The following is a 22,286-nucleotide window of genomic DNA, read 5'->3' on the forward strand; positions in this document are numbered from 1 at the left end:
TTTGTTTCTCAAAATGTCACACACTCGAGTCTCTTATTTTGTTAGGGGTATGAACTGTACCTTTTTAAACTAATGTTTCCCGGCATAATCAATAACAGAGAAGCATTGGTTCTATGAAGTCTGTGACAAAGCTGACCGATACCATGTCAACTTAAAATGGCTTTTGATTGGATGATGATTGGATGAGTGAGCGACCACAACCGTCATTCCTGGAATCTTGTTCCTTAAGAAATAGTTGTCGTTATTATGATGTAGCTCGTTGTACTGGGCTCTGGTCAAAAGTAGTGCACTATATCGTAGCTCGTTGTACTGGGCTCTGGTCAAAAGTAGTGCACTGTATCGTAGCTCGTTGGACTGGGTTCAGGTCAAAAGTAGTGCACTGAATCATAGCTCGTTAGACTGGGTTCAGGTCAAAAGTTGTGCACTGTATCGTAGCTCGTTGGACTGGGTTCAGGTCAAAAGTAGTGCACTACACTGAGTTTACCAAACGGTAGGAGCACCTTCCTAATATTTTGTTAGGGCCTGGACTCTACAAGGTGTCAAGCGTTCCACAGGGATTCTGGTCCATGTTGACTCCAATGCTTCCCACAGTTGTGTCAAGTTGGCTGGATGCCCACGGGAAACGGTTGAGCAGCGCTGCAGTGACACAAACCGGTGAGCCAGGCACCTACTACCATACTACTACCATACTACTACACTACTACTACACTACTACTACCATACTACTACACTACTACTACCATACTACTACTACACTACTACTACTACACTACTACTACCATAATACTACACTACTACTACCATAATACTACACTACTACTACCATAATACTACACTACTACTACCATACTACTACACTACTACTACCATACTACTACACTGCTACCGCCATACTACTACCATACTACTACACTACTACTACCATACTACTACACTGCTATTACTACACTGCTACTGCACTACTACTACACTACCACTACCACCATACTACTACCACACTACTACTACCATACTACCATACTACTACACTACTACTACCATACTACTACACTACTACTACTACTACACTACTACTACCATACTACTACCATACCACTACACTACTACTACCATACCACTACACTACTACTACCATACTACTACACTGCTATTACTACACTACTACTACACTACTACTACACTGCTACTACCACCATACTACTACCACACTACTACTACCATACTACTACACTACTACTACCATACTACTACACTACTACTACCATTTTACTACACTACTACTACCATACTACTACCATACTACTACACTACTACCATACTACTACACTACTACTACCATACTACTACACTACTACTACACTACTACTACCATACCACTACACTACTAGTACTACTACACTACTACTACTACTACTACACTACTACTACTACACTACCACTACTACACTACTACTACTACACTACTACTACACTACTACTACCACCATACTACTACACTACTACCACACTACTACTACCATACTACTACTACCATACCACTACACTACTACTACCATACTACTACACTACTACTACCATACTACTACACTACTACTACCATATTACTACACTACTACCATACTACTACCATACTACTACACTACTACTACCATACTACTACACTACTACTACCATATTACTACACTACTACCATACTACTACTACACTACTACCATACTACTACACTACTACTACCATACTACTACACTGCTACTACACTACTACTACCTTACTACTACACTACTACTACCATACTACTACAATACTACTACACTACTACTACCATACCACTACACTACTAGTACTACTACACTACTACTACTACTACACTACTACTACTACACTACTACTACCACCATACTACTACCACACTACTACTACCATACTACTACACTACTACTACTACACTACTACTACTACCATACTACTACACTACTACTACACTACTACTACTACTACACTGCTACCATACTACTACACTACTACTACCACCATACTACTACTACACTACTACCAAACTACTACTACCACACTACTACACTACTACTACCATACTACTACACTACTACTACCATACTACTACCATACTACTACTACACTACTACTACTACACTACTACTACCATACTACTACTACCATAATACCACTACTACTACACTACTACTACCATACTACTACACTACTACTACCATACTACTACTACACCACTACTACTACACTACTACTACTACACTACTACTACCATACCACTACACTACTACTACCATACCACTACACTACTACTACCATACTACTACACTACTACTACCATACTACTACTACACTACTACTACTACACTACTACTACCATACTACTACTACTACTACCATACTACTACTACTACTACACTACTACTACACTACTACTACTACACTACTACACTACTACTACTACACTACTACTATACTACTACTACTACTACACTACTACCATACTACTACTACACTACTACTACCACCATACTACTACTACACTACTACTACCACCATACTACTACTACACTACTACTACCACCATACTACTACACTACTACCACACTACTGCTACCATACTACTACACTGCTACCATACTACTACACTACTGCCATACTACTACACTGCTACCATACTACTACACTACTACTACCATACTACTACTACTACACTACTACACTACTACTACTACTACACTACTACCATACTACTACACTACTACTACTACCATACTACTACACTACTACTACCACCATACTACTACTAAACTACTACTACCACCATACTACTACTACACTACTACTACACTACTACTACCATACTACTACACCACTACTACCATACTACCATACCACTACTACCACCATACTACTACTACACTACTACCACACTACTACTACCACACTACTACACTACTACTACCATACTACTACTACCATACTACCACTACACTACTACTACCATACTACCACCAAAACACATACACTACTACTGCCACACTACTACCATACTACTACACTACTACTACCACACTACTACTACACTACTACTACCATATTACTACACTACTACCATACTGCTACCATACTACTACACTACTACTACCACCATACTACTACTACACTACTACTACCACCATACTACTACTACCACCATACTACTACTACACTACTACTACACTACTACTACCATACTACTACACCACTACTATCATACTACCATACTACTACTACCACCATACTACTACTACACTACTACCACACTACTGCTACCATACTACTACACTACTACTACACTACTACCATACTACTACACTACTACTACCACCATACTACTACTACACTACTACCATACTACTACACTACTACTACCACCATACTACTACTAAACTACTACTACCACCATACTACTACTACACTACTACTACACTACTACTACCATACTACTACACCACTACTACCATACTACCATACCACTACTACCACCATACTACTACTACACTACTACCACACTACTGCTACCATACTACTACACTACTACTACTACACTACTACCATACTACTACACTACTACTACCACCATACTACTACTACACTACTACTACCATACTACCACCAAAACACATACACTACTACTGCCACACTACTACCATACTACTACACTACTACTACCACACTACTACTACACTACTACTACCATATTACTACACTACTACCATACTGCTACCATACTACTACACTACTACTACCACCATACTACTACTACACTACTACTACCACCATACTACTACTACCACCATACTACTACTACACTACTACTACACTACTACTACCATACTACTACACCACTACTATCATACTACCATACTACTACTACCACCATACTGCTACTACACTACTACCACACTACTGCTACTACACTACTACACTACTACTACACTACTACCATACTACTACTACCATACTACTACTACACCACTACTACCATACTACCACTACACTACTACTACCATACTACTACCATACTACTACACTACTACTGCCACACTACTACCATACTACTACACTACTACTACTACTACTACACTACTACTACCACACTACTACTACACTACTACTACCATATTACTACACTACTACCATACTACTACCACACTACTACCACACTACTACCATACTACTACCACACTACTACCGCACTACTACCATACTACTACCACACTACTACCACACTACTACACTACTACTACTACACTACTACTAACATACTACTACCATACTACCACTACACTACTACTACCATACTACTACTACCATACCACTACCATACTACTACCATACAGCTACTACCATACTAACCATACTAAGCATACTATTACCATACTACTACTACATACTACTACACTACTACTACACTACTACACTCCTACACTACTACTACTACACTACTACTACCATACTACTACACTACTACTGCCACACTACTACCATACTACTACACTACTACTACCATACTACTACACTACTACTACCATACTACTACACTACTACTACTACCATACTACTACTACACTACTACTACCATACTACTACACTACTGTTACTACACTACTACCACCATACTACTACACTACTACCATACTACCACCATACTACTACCACACTACTATCATACTACTACCACACTACTACACGACTACTACTACACTACCACTAACATACCACTACTACTACACTACTACTACCATACTACTACACTACTACTACCATACTACTACTACACTACTACTGCCATACTACTACACTACTACTACACTACTACACTACTACTGCCACACTACTACCATACTACTACACTACTACTACCACACTACTACCATACTACTACCATACTACTACCATACTACTACACTACTACTACCATACTACTACACTGCTACTACACTACTACTACCATACTACTACACTACTACTACCATACTACTACACTACTACTACACTACTACTACCATACCACTACACTACTAGTACTACTACACTACTACTACTACTACTACTACACTACTACTACTACACTACTACTACTACTACTACACTACTACTACTACACTACTACTACACTACTACTACAACACTACTACTACCACCATACTACTACACTACTACCACAGTACTACTACCATACTACTACACTACTACTACACTACTACTACTACACCACTACTACCATACCACTACACTACTACTACTACACTACTACCATACCACTACACTACTACTACCACCATACTACTACTACACTACTACCACACTACTACTACCATACTACTACACTACTACTACTACACTACTACCATACTACTACACTACTACTACTACACTACTACTACCATACTACTACACTACTACTGCCACACTACTACCATACTACTACACTACTACTACCATACTACTACACTACTACTACCATACTACTACACTACTACTACTACCATACTACTACTACACTACTACTACCATACTACTACACTACGACTACCACACTACTACTACACTACTACTACTACACTACTACTAACATACTACTACCATACTACCACTACACTACTACTACCATACTACTACTACCATACTACTACCATACTACTACTACCATACTAACCATACTAAGCATACTATTACCATACTACTACTGCATACTACTACACTACTACTACCATACTACTACTACACTACTACTACCATACTACTACTACACTACTACACTACTACTACCACACTACTACACTACGACTACACTACTACTACCATACTACTACACTACTACTACCATACTACTACACTACGACTACCACACTACTACCATACTACTACACTACTACTACCACACCACTACTACCATACTACTACACTACTACTACCACACCACTACTACCATACTACTACACTACTACCATACTACCACCATACTACTACACTACTACTACACTACTATCACCATACTACTACACTACTACTACCACACTACTGCCATACTACTACCATACTACTACACTACTACTACCATGCTACTACACTACTACTACCATACTACTACCACACTACTACCGCACTACTACCGGACTACTACCACACTACTATCATACCACTACCACACTACTACTACTACCCTACTACTACACTACTACTACCATACTACTACACTACTACCGCCATACTACTACCACTACACTACTACTACCATACTACTACTACCATACCACTACCATACTACTACTACCATACTAAGCATGCTATTACCATACCACTACCATACCACTACCATACTACTACTACCATACTACTACCACCATACTACTACTACACTACTACTACAACACTACTACTACCACCATACTACTACACTACTACCACAGTACTACTACCATACTACTACACTACTACTACACTACTACTACTACACCACTACTACCATACCACTACACTACTACTACTACACTACTACCATACCACTACACTACTACTACCACCATACTACTACTACACTACTACCACACTACTACTACCATACTACTACACTACTACTACTACACTACTACCATACTACTACACTACTACTACCACCATACTACTACTACACTACTACCACACTACTACTACCATACTACTACCCTACTACTGCCACACTACTACCATACTACTACACTACTACTACCATACTACTACACTACTACTACTACCATACTACTACTACACTACTACTACCATACTACTACACTACGACTACCACACTACTACTACACTACTACTACTACACTACTACTAACATACTACTACCATACTACCACTACACTACTACTACCATACTACTACTACCATACTACTACCATACTACTACTACCATACTAACCATACTAGCATACTATTACCATACTACTACTGCATACTACTACACTACTACTACCATACTACTACTACACTACTACTACCATACTACTACTACACTACTACACTACTACTACCACACTACTACACTACTACTACACTACTACTACCATACTACTACACTACTACTACCATACTACTACACTACGACTACCACACTACTACCATACTACTACACTACTACTACCACACCACTACTACCATACTACTACACTACTACTACCACACCACTACTACCATACTACTACACTACTACCATACTACCACCGTACTACTACACTACTACTACACTACTATCACCATACTACTACACTACTACTACCACACTACTGCCATACTACTACCATACTACTACACTACTACTACCATACTACTACACTACTACTACCATACTACTACCACACTACTACCGCACTACTACCGGACTACTACCACACTACTATCATACCACTACCACACTACTACTACTACCCTACTACTACACTACTACTACCATACTACTACCACTACACTACTACTACCATACTACTACTACCATACCACTACCATACTACTACTACCATACTAAGCATGCTATTACCATACCACTACCATACTACTACTACCATACTACTACCACCATACTACTACCACCATACTACTACCACCATACTACTACTACACTACTACTACCATACTAACCATACTACTACCATGCTACTACCATACTACTACCATACTAACCATACTACTACCATGCTACTACCATACTACTACCACAATAATACCATACTACTACACTACTACCACACTACTACCACACTACTACCATACCACAGCCATACTAACCATACTACTACTGCCATACTACTACCATACTACTACACTACTGCTACCATACTACTACCATACTACCACCATACTACTATTACCATACTACTACCACACTACTACCATACTACTACACTACTACTACCATACTACTACCACCATACTACACTACTACTACCATACTATCATACTACGACCATACTACTACCGCCATACTACTACCACACTACTACTACCATACTACTACACTACTACTACCATAATACTACCACCATACTACTACCGCCATACTACTACTACCATACTACTACTGCCGTACTACCATACTACTACCGTACTACCATACTACCGCCATAATACTACTACCATACTACTACTACCATGCTGCACTACTACTACCATACAGCCATACTACTACCATACTACTACCACAACTACTACCATACTACTACTACCATACTACTACTACCATACTAACCATACTACTACTACCATACTACTACACTACTACTACTGCCATACTAAACATACTACTACCATACTACTACTGCCACACTACTACCACACTACTACTACCATACTACCACTGCCATACTACTACTACCACACTACTACACTACTACTACCACAATACTACATTACTACTACACTACCACCATACTACTTCCACACTACCACCATACTACTACTACTACTACTACTACTACTACCATACTACTACACTACTACTACCATACTACTACCACAAACCATACTACTACACTACTACTACCATACACCTACCACACTACTGCCATACTACTACCATACCCTGTTCAAAGACACTTCAATATGTTGTCTTGCCTATTCACCCTCTGAATGACACACATACACAATCCATGTCTCAATTGTCTCCAGGCTTAAGAATCCTTCTTTAACTTGTCTGCTTCCCTTCATCTTCACTGATTGAAGTGGGTTTAACATCTGACATCCAATAAGGGATCATATCTTTCAGCTGGACTCACCTGGTCAGTCTGTCATGGAGAGAGCAGGTGTTCCTAATGTTTTGTACACTCTGTGTATAGTGCTATTTGAGACGTAACACTGTTTTACTGTAGTCTGTATTTACTGTAGTCTGTATTTACTGTAGTCTGTATTTACTGTAGTCTGTATTTACTGTGTTTGCACGGCCTCTCCTTCTAAATGACTTATGGTATCAAGCCAACGGTCAGGTCAATGTACGGAACCAATCTGTGTTTTACTTCCCTTCCTGACTATCTTCCTCTTTTCCCCTCCGGCCTTGTTTTCCTTTTTGCTTACTATGATTTACTCTACCGTGGCTGTGGTTACAGTGGCTGTGGTTACCGTGGCTGTGGTTACCGTGGCTGTGGTTACCGTGGCTGTGGTTACCGTGGCTGTGGTTGATTTACTCTACCGTGGCTGTGTTTACCGTGGCTGTGGTTGATTTACTCTACCGTGGCTGTGGTTCATTTACTCTACCGTGGCTGTGGTTACAGTGGCTGTGGTTACAGTGGCTGTGGTTACCATGGCTGTGGTTACTGTGGCTGTGGTTGATTTACTCTACCGTGGCTGTGTTTACCGTGGCTGTGGTTGATTTACTCTACCGTGGCTGTGGTTGATTTACTCTACCGTGGCTGTGGTTACCGTGGCTGTGGTTGATTTACTCTACCGTGGCTGTGGTTGATTTACTTTACCGTGGCTGTGGTTGATTTACTCTACCGTGGCTGTGGTTGATTTACTCTACCGTGGCTGTGGTTGATTTACTTTACCGTGGCTGTGGTTGATTTACTCTACCGTGGCTGTGGTTGATTTACTTTACCGTGGCTGTGGTTGATTTACTTTACCGTGGCTGTGGTTGATTTACTTTACCGTGGCTGTGGTTGATTTACTCTACCGTGGCTGTGGTTACCGTGGCTGTGGTTGATTTACTCTACCGTGGCTGTGGTTACCGTGGCTGTGGTTGATTTACTCTCCCGTGGCTGTGGTTACCGTGGCTGTGGTTGATTTACTCTCCCGTGGCTGTGGTTACCGTGGCTGTGGTTGATTTACTCTCCCGTGGCTGTGGTTACCGTGGCTGTGGTTGATTTACTCCACCGTGGCTGTGGTTACCGTGGCTGTGGTTGATTTACTTTACCGTGGCTGTGGTTGATTTACTCTACCGTGGCTGTGGTTACCGTGGCTGTGGTTACCGTGGCTGTGGTTAATTTACTTTACCGTGGCTGTGGTTAATTTACTTTACCGTGGCTGTGGTTAATTTTCTTTACCGTGGCTGTGGTTAATTTACTTTACCGTGGGTGTGGTTACTGTGGCTGTGGTTAATTTACTTTACCGTGGCTGTGGTTAATTTACTTTACCGTGGCTGTGGTTACCGTGGCTGTGGTTAATTTATTTTACCGTGGCTGTGGTTAATTTACTTTACCGTGGCTGTGGTTAATTTACTTTACCGTGGCTGTGGTTACCGTGGCTGTGGTTGATTTACTCTAGCGTGGCTGTGGTTAATTTACTTTACCATGACTGTGGTTAATTTACTTTACCGTGGCTGTGGTGTATTATATACCATCTCCTGCCATTGTGGCCTTGAACAAGGCACTTAACGCCCCACAAAGTAAAATACTGCACTCATTGGTTTCAACTGCTGTGCACCCTGATCAGCTGCGTGTCGGCCATTTGCGGTTGTACCTGAGGGCCGGTTGAACATTATTTTAGGACATTGGACATGATGACATTAATACATGCTAATAGCTGAATAGTTGATCCTTAAAAGTCAGTTGAAACACCAATTTATCAATCTTAGTAACATAATAAAAACATCCCCATCAAAGAGAGATGTTTGTTTTGTATATGGGCTGCGTCTCCATCCACCACATCCGCTTACGGTAGACTTCCTCATCTGTGGTGCAAGGTGGCCGAGCTACAGCTGTGTTCGTCAGACCATGAGACACACAAACTCTCTGGAAAGGGGGAGACTCTTACAAATACTATTGTGTTCTCCATTTTACTCTACGACCCCCGACAAGTATCATGGGACATATGTGAAAGTAACCCATACAAACCGCCCACAAACGGTTAGATTTTTTTTAGGGTAAAGTAGCTAGATAACCAGCCAAAGTACACTGTTTTGAATTGGCTTTTTAGTTAGTCTGTATATAATAATTGTACCTGCTGTGCAAATTTCTTTCTCTGTCTCTCATGCTCTGTCTCTGTCTCTCATGCTCTGTCTCTGTCTCTCATGCTCTGTCTCTGTCTCTCATGCTCTGTCTCTGTCTCTCATGCTCTGTCTGTCTCTCATGCTCTGTCTCTCATGCTCTGTCTCACATGATCTGTCTCTGTCTCTCATGCTCTGTCTCTCATGCTCTGTCTCTGTCTCTCATGCTCTGTCTCTCATGCTCTGTCTCTGTCTCTCATGCTCTGTCTCTCATGCTCTGTCTCTGTCTCTCATGCTCTGTCTCTCATGCTCTGTCTCTGTCTCTCATGCTCTGTCTCTGTCTCTCATGCTCTGTCTCTCATGCTCTGTCTCTGTCTCTCATGCTCTGTCTCTGTCTCTCATGCTCTGTCTCTCATGCTCTGTCTCTGTCTCTCATGCTCTGTCTCTCATGCTCTGTCTCTCATGCTCTGTCTCTCATGCTCTGTCTCTCATGCTCTGTCTCTCATGCTCTGTCTCTCATGCTCTGTCTCTCATGCTCTGTCTCTCATGCTCTGTCTCTCATGCTCTGTCTCTCATGCTCGGTGAAAGTAACCCATACAAACCGCCCACAAACGGTTAGATTTATTTAGGGTAAAGTAGCTAGATAACCAGCCAAAGTACACTGTTTTGAATTGGCTTTTTAGTTAGTCTGTATATTTATAATTTTTCCTGCTGTGCAAATTTCTTTCTCTGTCACTAATGCTCTGTCTCTGTCTCTAATGCTCTGTCTCTAATGCTCTGTCCCTGTCTCTAATGCTCTGTCCCTGTCTCTAATGCTCTGTCACTAATGCTCTGTCTCTGTCTCTAATGCTCTGTCCCTGTCTCTAATGCTCTGTCCCTGTCTCTAATGCTCTGTCTCTAATGCTCTGTCTCTGTCACTAATGCTCTGTCTCTGTCTCTAATGCTCTGTCTCTGTCTCTAATGCTCTGTCTCTGTCTCTAATGCTCTGTCTCTAATGCTCTGTCTCTGTCTCTAATGCTCTGTCTCTAATGCTCTGTCTCTAATGCTCTGTCTCTAATGCTCTGTCTCTAATGCTCTGTCTCTAATGCTCTGTCTCTAATGCTCTGTCTCTGTCTCTAATGCTCTGTCTCTAATGCTCTGTCTCTCTTGTTATGTCTCTCTTGTTATGTCTCTCTTGCTCTGTCTCTCATGCTCTGTCTCTAATGCTCTGTCTCTAATGCTCTGTCTAATGCTCTGTCTCTGTCTCTCATGCTCTGTCTCTCATGCTCTGTCTCTAATGCTCTGTCTCTAATGCTCTGTCTCTAATGCTCTGTCTCTAATGCTCTGTCTCTAATGCTCTGTCTCTAATGCTCTGTCTCTAATGCTCTGTCTCTCTTGTTATGTCTCTCTTGTTATGTCTCTAATGCTCTGTCTCTAATGCTCTGTCTCTGTCTCTCATGCTCTGTCTCTAATGCTCTGTCTCTAATGCTCTGTCTCTAATGCTCTGTCTCTAATGCTCTGTCTCTAATGCTCTGTCTCTAATGCTCTGTCTCTGTCTCTAATGCTCTGTCTCTAATGCTCTGTCTCTAATGCTCTGTCTCTAATGCTCTGTCTCTAATGCTCTGTCTCTGTCTCTAATGCTCTGTCCCTGTCTCTAATGCTCTGTGCTCTGTCTCTGTCTCTAATGCTCTGTCATGCTCTGTCTCTAATGCTCTGTCTCTAATGCTCTGTCTCTAATGCTCTGTCTCTAATGCTCTGTCTCTAATGCTCTGTCTCTGTCTCTAATGCTCTGTCTCTCTTGTTATGTCTCTCTTGTTATGTCTCTAATGCTCTGTCTCTAATGCTCTGTCTCTGTCTCTCATGCTCTGTCTCTAATGCTCTGTCTCTAATGCTCTGTCTCTAATGCTCTGTCTCTAATGCTCTGTCTCTAATGCTCTGTCTCTAATGCTCTGTCTCTAATGCTCTGTCTCTGTCTCTAATGCTCTGTCTCTAATGCTCTGTCTCTAATGCTCTGTCTCTAATGCTCTGTCTCTAATGCTCTGTCCCTGTCTCTAATGCTCTGTCCCTGTCTCTAATGCTCTGTCACTCTAATGCTCTGTCTCTGTCTCTAATGCTCTGTCCCTGTCTCTAATGCTCTGTCCCTGTCTCTAATGCTCTGTCTCTAATGCTCTGTCTCTGTCACTAATGCTCTGTCTCTGTCACTAATGCTCTGTCTCTGTCTCTAATGCTCTGTCTCTGTCTCTAATGCTCTGTCTCTAATGCTCTGTCTCTAATGCTCTGTCTCTAATGCTCTGTCTCTCTTGCTCTGTCTCTCTTGCTCTGTCTCTAATGCTCTGTCTCTAATGCTCTGTCTCTAATGCTCTGTCTCTAATGCTCTGTCTCTCTTGCTCTGTCTCTCTTGCTCTGTCTCTAATGCTCTGTCTCTAATGCTCTGTCTCTAATGCTCTGTCTCTCTTGCTCTGTCTCTAATGCTCTGTCTCTAAAGCTCTGTCTCTAATGCTCTGTCTCTAATGCTCTGTCTCTAATGCTCTGTCTCTAATGCTCTGTCTCTAATGCTCTGTCTCTAATGCTCTGTCTCTAATGCTCTGTCTCTCTTGCTCTGTCTCTAATGCTCTGTCTCTCTTGCTCTGTCTCTAATGCTCTGTCTCTAATGCTCTGTCTCTCTTGCTCTGTCTCTAATGCTCTGTCTCTAAAGCTCTGTCTCTAATGCTCTGTCTCTAATGCTCTGTCTCTAATGCTCTGTCTCTAATGCTCTGTCTCTAATGCTCTGTCTCTAATGCTCTGTCTCTCTTGCTCTGTCTCTAATGCTCTGTCTCTTGCTCTGTCTCTCTTGCTCTGTCTCTCTTGCTCTGTCTCTAATGCTCTGTCTCTAATGCTCTGTCTCTAATGCTCTGTCTCTAATGCTCTGTCTCTAATGCTCTGTCTCTAATGCTCTGTCTCTAATGCTCTGTCTCTAATGCTCTGTCTCTAATGCTCTGTCTCTAATGCTCTGTCTCTAATGCTCTGTCTCTAATGCTCTGTCTCTAATGCTCTGTCTCTAATGCTCTGTCTCTAATGCTCTGTCTCTAATGCTCTGTCTCTCTTGCTCTGTCTCTAATGCTCTGTCTCTCTTGCTCTGTCTCTCTTGCTCTGTCTCTAATGCTCTGTCTCTAATGCTCTGTCTCTAATGCTCTGTCTCTCTTGCTCTGTCTCTTGCTCTGTCTCTCATGCTCTGTCTCTCATGCTCTGTCTCTGTCTCTCTGCTCTGTCTCTAATGCTCTGTCTCTTGCTCTGTCTCTAATGCTCTGTCTCTAATGCTCTGTCTCTAATGCTCTGTCTCTCTTGCTCTGTCTCTCTGTCTCTCTTGCTCTGTCTCTCTTGCTCTGTCTCTAATGCTCTGTCTCTGGCTCTCTGTCTCTCATGCTCTGTCTCTCATGTTATGTCTCTCTGGCTCTCTGTCTCTCTGTCTCTCTGGCTCTCTGGCTCTCTTGCTCTCTGGCTCTCTTGCTCTCTGTCTCTCTGGCTCTCTGTCTCTCTGGCTCTCTTGCTCTCTGGCTCTCTGGCTCTCTGTCTCTCTGGCTCTCTGTCTCTCTGGCTCTCTGTCTCTCTGTCTCTCTGGCTCTCTGGCTCTCTGTCTCTCTGGCTCTCTTGCTCTCTGGCTCTCTGGCTCTCTTGCTCTCTGGCTCTCTGGTCTCTCTGGCTCTCTGGCTCTCTGTCTCTCTGGCTCTCTTGCTCTCTGGCTCTCTTGCTCTCTGTCTCTCTGGCTCTCTGGCTCTCTGTCTCTCTGGCTCTCTTGCTCTCTGGCTCTCTGGCTCTCTGGCTCTCTGTCTCTCTGGCTCTCTGGCTCTCTGTCTCTCTGTCTCTCTGCTCTCTGGCTCTCTGTCTCTCTGTCTCTCTTGCTCTCTGGCTCTCTGGCTTTCTTGCTCTCTGGCTCTCTGGCTCTCTGGCTCTCTGGCTCTCTGGCTCTCTGGCTCTCTGGCTCTCTTGCTCTCTGGCTCTCTTGCTCTCTGGCTCTCTTGTTTTCTGGTTCTCTGGCTCTCTCGTTTCTGGCTTTCTGGTTTCTCTGGTTTTCTCTCGCTTTCTCGTTTTCTGGTTTTCTGGTTTCTGGCTTTCTGGTTTTCTCTGGCTCTCTGGCTCTCTGCTCTCTCTCTGCTTTCTTGCTCTCTGGTTTCTGGTTTCTCTTGCTCTCTTGTTCTGGCTCTCTGGCTCTCTGGCTCTCTGGCTCTCTGGCTCTCTGGCTCTCTGGCTCTCTGGCTCTCTGGCTCTCTGGCTCTCTGGGCTCTCTGGCTCTCTTGCTCTCTGGCTCTCTGGCTCTCTGGCTCTCTCGCTCTCTGGCTCTCTGGCTCTCTTGCTCTCTGGCTCTCTCGCTCTCTCGCTCTCTTGCTCTCTGGCTCTCTCGCTCTCTCGCTCTCTGGCTCTCTGGCTCTCTCGCTCTCTTGCTCTCTCGCTCTCTCGCTCTCCATAGGTGTAAGACTCTGATACAGTTCTGATCAGAGTAGACTAATTGTTTGATATAGTGATTTTTTTTTTTGCGTGACTTTTTTATTTTTTTTACTTGTCCATTCAGACAATTTTTAAATCTATATTCTTCTTGTCCGACCATTTTGTTTGTTTGTTTTTTACTTGCCCAAGGCAAGCATTTTATGTCAATCCCTGTCAGTCAAGTGTTCACCAACAAGTCTATTACTAACCCATTGTGCTTTAGTGACACACTTGAGAAAAGGGGAATTTGAGACTGTGTTGTCATTTAAAAAATGTCCTGACCTGCACCTGATGATGTTAGAATTCATTCTGTAGTGCCAGGAGTTATTCCTCATCAGGTAAACTATTCATTACGCTGTCTGTCCGTTCTCTTTCTCTCTCAAGAGTCTGTGTGGCTCACGTCAACATTAAGACAAGTCATTCAAGTACTTAGGGCTCCTAAGGCACTCCATCTCAGTGTTAGAGCTGTCGCTACGGACCCTGGTTCGATCTCGGGCTGTATCACAAACGGCCGTGTTCGGGAGTCCCATAGGGACTGGCCCAGTGCCATCCGGGGGAGGCTGTCATTGTAAAATCAAAAATCAAATTTACCAACCAATATCTCTCTTTCTCCTCTCCTCTCCAGACTGTCTCTCTGCCGGGTCAGGGTGGTCGTCCTGAGTCTCCTGTCTACACTAACCTGCAGGAGCTGAAGATCTCTGGGACCAGCCTGCCCCCCGACCCCTCCAACTTCCCACAGCATGTCCTGGGGGACTGGGAGGCCCACAAGGTCTGTACTACTACCGTCATAGATTGTGTAGCTTCGCTATCGTCTCTGTGCGTCCCAAATGGAACCCTATCACATATTTAGTGCACTACAGGGCCCTTATGGCTCTGGTCAAAAGTAGTGCACTAAATGGGGAGTAGGGTGCCATTTGTGAATGATTCTATATGATGTTGTCTGATCTGTGTTTGTCATTTTACTGTTTTTCACCACGAGCCGAAGACAAATGTCAATTTGATGAAATGTTGTAATGGACAAAGATTTTGAATTCCATTTGAAGGACCAGAGCGGCAGACCGTTCTACTTCAACCGTTCCACCCAGGAGAGGACATGGAAACCTCCCCGAGCCAGAGACGCCAGTAGTGGCAGCAGCCGGGGGGAATCCCACAGCAATAGCACTGGGGAGACGGAGGTATGTACTGGGACATGTGTTGGAAACACACACACACTTACTCAAACACACACACACACACGCTCGCACACACACACACGCTCGCACACACACTTACTCAAACACACACGCCGCACACACACTTACTCAAACACACACGCTGCACACACACTTACTCAAACACACACGCGCACACACACACACACACACACACACACTTACTCAAACACACACACGCACACACACACACACACACACGCCGCACATACACTTACTCAAACACACACACGCTCGCACACACACGCACATAGACACTTACTCAAACACACACACACTTACTCAAACACACACACACTTACTCAAACACACACACACACACTTACTCAAACACACACACACACACACACACTTACTCAAACACACACACAAGCACACACACACACACACACTTACTCGAACACACACTTAGGTACAGAAACAAGCAAATTCAAACACATTTATGAAAAGTCATGAGGTGTACGTGCTTCTGGCAGGATCACAGTACATTTTGTTCTCTAGAATGATGATAATAGCACCACACTGCCACCTTGTGGCCACATGCAGTCGGTGCTCCTCAAACTGTGAAACTGGTCCCATCCTCATTAGTTTGCTGTTACTGCAGCAGTACATGTTTGTATTCTGCAGTATCCTCTGTCTGGCCACACCCAGTAACCGTGTTCAGACTGAGTCGGGTGCTTCGATGTTCCTGCCGTCTTCAACTCTCTGTGCTTCACACCCCTGGGTTCAAATACTATTTGAAGTCATTTAAAAAAATTTTTTTTACCTGTGCTTGATTTAATTTTCCTGGAGTAATGCACTTTATGGGAAACTCCACTCAAAATACAATCTCTTGACATTTTCTTCATTTATCCAGTGATGATAAAACCCACAAGTGTTTTGCATGTCAGCAGTCAAGGTTTTAAGATATCGGACTTTCAAGAAGTGAAGTGTCACCGATCACATCCTCGTGAAGAAGAAGACATGCAGCACATTTTGGGACTGTATCCGTGGACTAATGAAGAAAATACCAAAAATATTTTTAAGCTGAGTTTTTGAGCGGAGTTTTCCTTTAAAGGGGGACTTCAGGCCTCCCCGTGACGGATCATCTAAACATCTAGGCCTCGTTTCCCAGCTGTGATGTAACTTAAAGGGGTACTTCAGGATTTTGGCAATGAGGCCCTTTTATCTTCCTCCCCAGAGTCAGATGAACTTGTGGATACAATTTGTATGTCTCTGTGACCAGTACGAAGCCAGTTAAAGGGGCCTCATTGCCAACATCCCAGACGAGAACAGATGTTCCAGTATTTGAACCCAGGACTGGTGCTTTACTGTGTTGTAAATGTCTCGTTCTTAGAGGACTATGATTCATGATGACTGCTGATTGGTGCTTTCTATTCTCTGTGCATACGTAATTCAATGGTGATTGGTCCTTCTCTCGCTCTATTTATCTCTGACCCTCTCTCTCTCCTCCCTCTCTCCCTTTCTCTCTGCCTCTCCCTCTCTGTCCCGTTTCCCTCTCTGTCCCGTTTCCCTCTCTGTCCCGTTTCCCTCCCTCTCTCCCTCTCTGTCCCGTTTCCCTCCCTCTCTGTCCCGTTTCCCTCCCTCCCCCCTCTCTGTCCCGTTTCCCTCCCTCTCTCCCTCTCTGTCCCGTTTCCCTCCCTCTCTCCCCCTCTGTCCCGTTTCCCTCTGTCCCGTTTCCCTCTGTCCCGTTTCCCTCTCTGTCCCCTTTCTTCCCTCTCCCGTTTCCCTCCCTGTCCCCTTTCTCTCCCTCTCTGTCCCGTTTCCTCCCTGTCTCTGTCCCGTTTCCCTCTCTCTGTTCCCCTCCCTCTCTCCCTCTCTGTCCCGTTTCCCTCCCTCTCTGTCCGTTTCCCTCCCTCTCCCGTTTCCCTCCCTGTCCCGTTTCCCTCCCTCTCTCCCTCTCTGTCCCGTTTCCCTCCCTCTCTCCCTCTCTGTCCCGTTTCCCTCTCTGTCCCGTTTCCTCCCTCTCTCCCTCTCTGTCCCGTTTCCTCTCTGTCCCGTTTCCCTCCCTAATCATAGACGACTCCGCCGCTCTCTCTCTCCCCGTCCTTCCTTCCTCTCCTCTCGCTGTCCATTAGTCCGTTCCAGCCTCTGTTGTTGGAGGACAACTGCCACAGCACGTATTCTAGCCAATCAGACAGCCAGTACGGCTACCCGCCCCGGGGTTGGTCAGAAGAGCTGGATGAGCATGGACACACTCTGTATGTCAGTGATTATACTAATGAGAAGGTACCGGGGTCTCTTTCTGTTGATCTCTCTCTCTGTTGATCTCTCTCTCTCTGATCTATTTCTCTCTGTTGATCTATTTCTCTCTGTTGATCTTTCTCTCTGTTGATCTCTCTCTCTCTATTGATCTCTCTATTGATCTCTCTCTCTCTATTGATCTCTCTCTCTCTATTGATCTCTCTCTCTCTATTGATCTCTCTCTCTTGATCTCTCTCTCTCTTGATCTCTCTCTCTTGATCTCTCTCTCTGTTGATCTCTCTCTCTCTTGATCGCTCAATTTTTCTTGATCGCTCTCTTTCTCTTGGTCTCTCTCTCTTGATCTCTCGATCTCGATGTCTCTCTCTCTTGATCTCTCTCTTGATCTCTCTATCTTGGTCTCTCTCTCTTGATCTCTCTTGCACTCTTGATCTCTCGTGCTCTCTTGATCTCTCGTGCTCTCTTGATCTCTCGTGCTCTCTTGATCTCTCTTGCTCTCTTGATCTCGCTTGCTCTCTTGATCTCGCTTGCTCTCTTGATCTCTCTCTATTAGAGGTCGACCGATTAATCGGGATGGCCGATTTAATTAGGGCCGATTTCAAGTTTTTATAACAATCGTGCCGATTTAAACGTTTTTTTAAATATTTTTTTATTTAACTTGGCAAGTCAGTTAAGAACACATTCTTATTTTCAATGACGGCCTAGGAACGGTGGTTTAACTGCCTGTTCAGGGGCAGAACAACAGATTTTCACCTTGTCAGCTCGGGGGATCCAATCTTGCAACCTTACAGTTAACTAGTCCAACGCAATAACGACCTGCCTCTCTCTCGTTGCACTCCACAAGGAGACTGCCTGTTACGCGAATGCAGTAAGCCAAGGTAAGTTGCTAGCTAGCATTAAACTTATCTTATAAAAAACAATCAATCATAATCACTATTTAACTACACATGGTTGATGATATTACTAGATATTATCTAGCGTGTCCTGAGTTGCAAATAATCTGACTGAGCATACAAGTATCTAAGTATCTGACTGAGCGGTGGAAGGCAGAAGCAGGCGAGTAAACATTCATTCAAACAGCACTTTTGTGCGTTTTGCCAGCAGCTCTTCGTTGTGCGCCAAGCATTGCGCTGTTTATGACTTCAAGCCTATCAACTCCTGAGATGAGGCTGGTGTAACCGAAGTGAAATGGCTAGCTAGTTAGCGCACGCTAATAGCGTTTCAAACGTCACTCGCTCTGAGCCTGTGGTTGTTTCCCTTGCTCTGCATGGGTAATGCTGCTTCGATGGTGGCTGTTGTCGTTGTGTTGCAGGTTCGAGCCCAGGGAGGAGCGAGGAGAGGGACGTAAGCTATACTGTTACACTGGCAATACTAAAGTGCCTATAAGAACATCTAATAGTCAAAGGTTAATGAAATACAAATGGTATAGAGGGAAATAGTCCTATAATTCCTATAATAACTACAACCTAAAACTTCTTATCTGGGAATATTGAAGACTCATGTTAAAAGAAACCAACAACCAACATGTTCTCATGTTCTGAGCAAGGAACTTAAACGTTAGCTTTCTTACATAGCACATATTGCACTTTTACTTTCTTCTCCAACACTTTGTTTTTGCATTATTTAAACCAAATTGAACATGTTTCATTATTTATTTGAGGCTAAATTGATTTTATTTATGTATTATATTAAGTTAAAATAAGTGTTCATTCAGTATTGTTGTAATTTTCATTATTACAAAAACATTTTATAAATCGGCCAATTAATCGGTATCGGCTTTTTTGGTCCTCCAATAATAGGCATCGGTGTTGAAAAAAACATAATCGGTCGACCTCTACTCTCTATTGATCTTTCTCGATCTCTAACACTAGTGATCTCTCTTGATCGCTCTCTCTCTCTCTCTCTTGATCGCTCTCTCTCTCTCTCTTGATCGCTCTCTCTCTTCTCTCTCTTGATCGCTCTCTCTCTTGATCGCTCTCTCTCTTGATCGCTCTCTCTCTTGATCGCTCTCTCTCTCTTGATCTCTCTCTCTCTCTCTTGATCGCTCTCTCTCTCTTGATCGCTCTCTCTCTCTTGATCGCTCTCTCTCTCTTGATCGCTCTCTCTCTCTCTTGATCGCTCTCTCTCTCTCTCTCTCTCTTGATCGCTCTCTCTCTCTCTCTTGATCGCTCTCTCTCTCTCTTGATCGCTCTCTCTCTCTCTCTTGATTGCTCTCTCTCTCTCTTGATCGCTCTCTCTCTCTCTTGATCGCTCTCTCTCTCTCTCTTGATTGCTCTCTCTCTCTCTCTTGATTGCTCTCTCTCTCTCTTGATCGCTCTCTCTCTCTTGATCGCTCTCTCTCTCTCTTGATCGCTCTCTCTCTCTCTTGATCGCTCTCTCTCTCTCTCTCTTGATTGCTCTCTCTCTCTCTCTCTTGATTGCTCTCTCTCTCTCTTGATCGCTCTCTCTCTCTCTTGATCGCTCTCTCTCTCTCTTGATCGCTCTCTCTCTCTCTCTCTTGATCGCTCTCTCTCTCTCTCTCTTGATCGCTCTCTCTCTCTCTCTTGATCGCTCTCTCTCTCTCTCTCTTGATCGCTCTCTCTCTCTCTTGATTGCTCTCTCTCTCTCTCTTGATTGCTCTCTCTCTCTCTTCTCTCTTGATCTCTCTCTCTCTCTCTTCTCGCTCTCTCTCTCTTGATCGCTCTCTCTCTCTCTCTCTTGATCGCTCTCTCTCTCTCTCTTGATCGCTCTCTCTCTCTCTCTTGATCGCTCTCTCTCTCTCTCTTGATCGCTCTCTCTCTCTCTCTTGATCGCTCTCTCTCTCTCTCTTGATCGCTCTCTCTCTCTCTCTTGATCGCTCTCTCTCTCTCTTGATCGCTCTCTCTCTCTCTTGATCGCTCTCTCTCTCTTGATCGCTCTCTCTCTCTCTTGATCGCTCTCTCTCTCTTGATCGCTCTCTCTCTCTCTTGATCGCTCTCTCTCTCTCTCTTGATCGCTCTCTCTCTCTCTCTTGATCGCTCTCTCTCTCTCTCTCTTGATCGCTCTCTCTCTCTCTTCTCTTGATCGCTCTCTCTCTCTCTTGATCGCTCTCTCTCTCTTGATCGCTCTCTCTCTCTTGATCGCTCTCTCTCTCGATCTCTCTCTCTCGATCTCTCTCTCTCGATCTCTCTCTCTCGATCTCTCTCTCTCTTGATCTCTCTCTCGATCTCTCTCTCGATCTCTCTATTGATCTCTCTCTCGATCTCTCTCTCGATCTCTCTCTGTTGATCTCTCTCTCGATCTCTCTCTCGATCTCTCTCTCTCGATCTCTCTCTATTGATCTCTCTCTGTTGATCTCTCTCTCTCTATTGATCTCTCTATTTCTCTCTCTCTCTCTATTGATCTCTCTCTCTCTATTGATCTCTCTCTCTCTATTGATCTCTCTCTCTCTATTGATATCTCTCTCTCTATTGATCTCTCTCTCTCTATTGATCTCTCTCTCTCTATTGATCTCTCTCTCTCTA

General features: G+C 43.5%; 1 protein-coding gene across 10 annotated transcripts in view; it reads left to right on the forward strand.

Annotated features, from left to right (window-relative positions):
- Window positions 1-22,286, forward strand: part of LOC112259654 (rho GTPase-activating protein 12) — a 159,762-nt gene that overhangs the window by 78,600 nt on the left and 58,876 nt on the right. For 8 of the 10 annotated variants that reach the window (XM_042329042.1, XM_042329040.1, XM_042329043.1 and 5 more), the window contains 3 exons: window positions 16,017-16,160; window positions 16,435-16,566; window positions 18,622-18,831. In XM_042329042.1, the coding sequence (XP_042184976.1) occupies window positions 16,017-16,160; window positions 16,435-16,566; window positions 18,622-18,831 (486 nt within the window). The remainder of the gene's footprint in view (window positions 1-16,016; window positions 16,161-16,434; window positions 16,567-18,621; window positions 18,832-22,286) is intronic. The other 2 variants (XM_042329047.1, XM_042329048.1) reach the window with 1 other exon arrangement.

This window comes from Oncorhynchus tshawytscha, linkage group LG10 (assembly GCF_018296145.1).
Source record: "Oncorhynchus tshawytscha isolate Ot180627B linkage group LG10, Otsh_v2.0, whole genome shotgun sequence".
Lineage (NCBI taxonomy): Eukaryota > Metazoa > Chordata > Actinopteri > Salmoniformes > Salmonidae > Oncorhynchus > Oncorhynchus tshawytscha.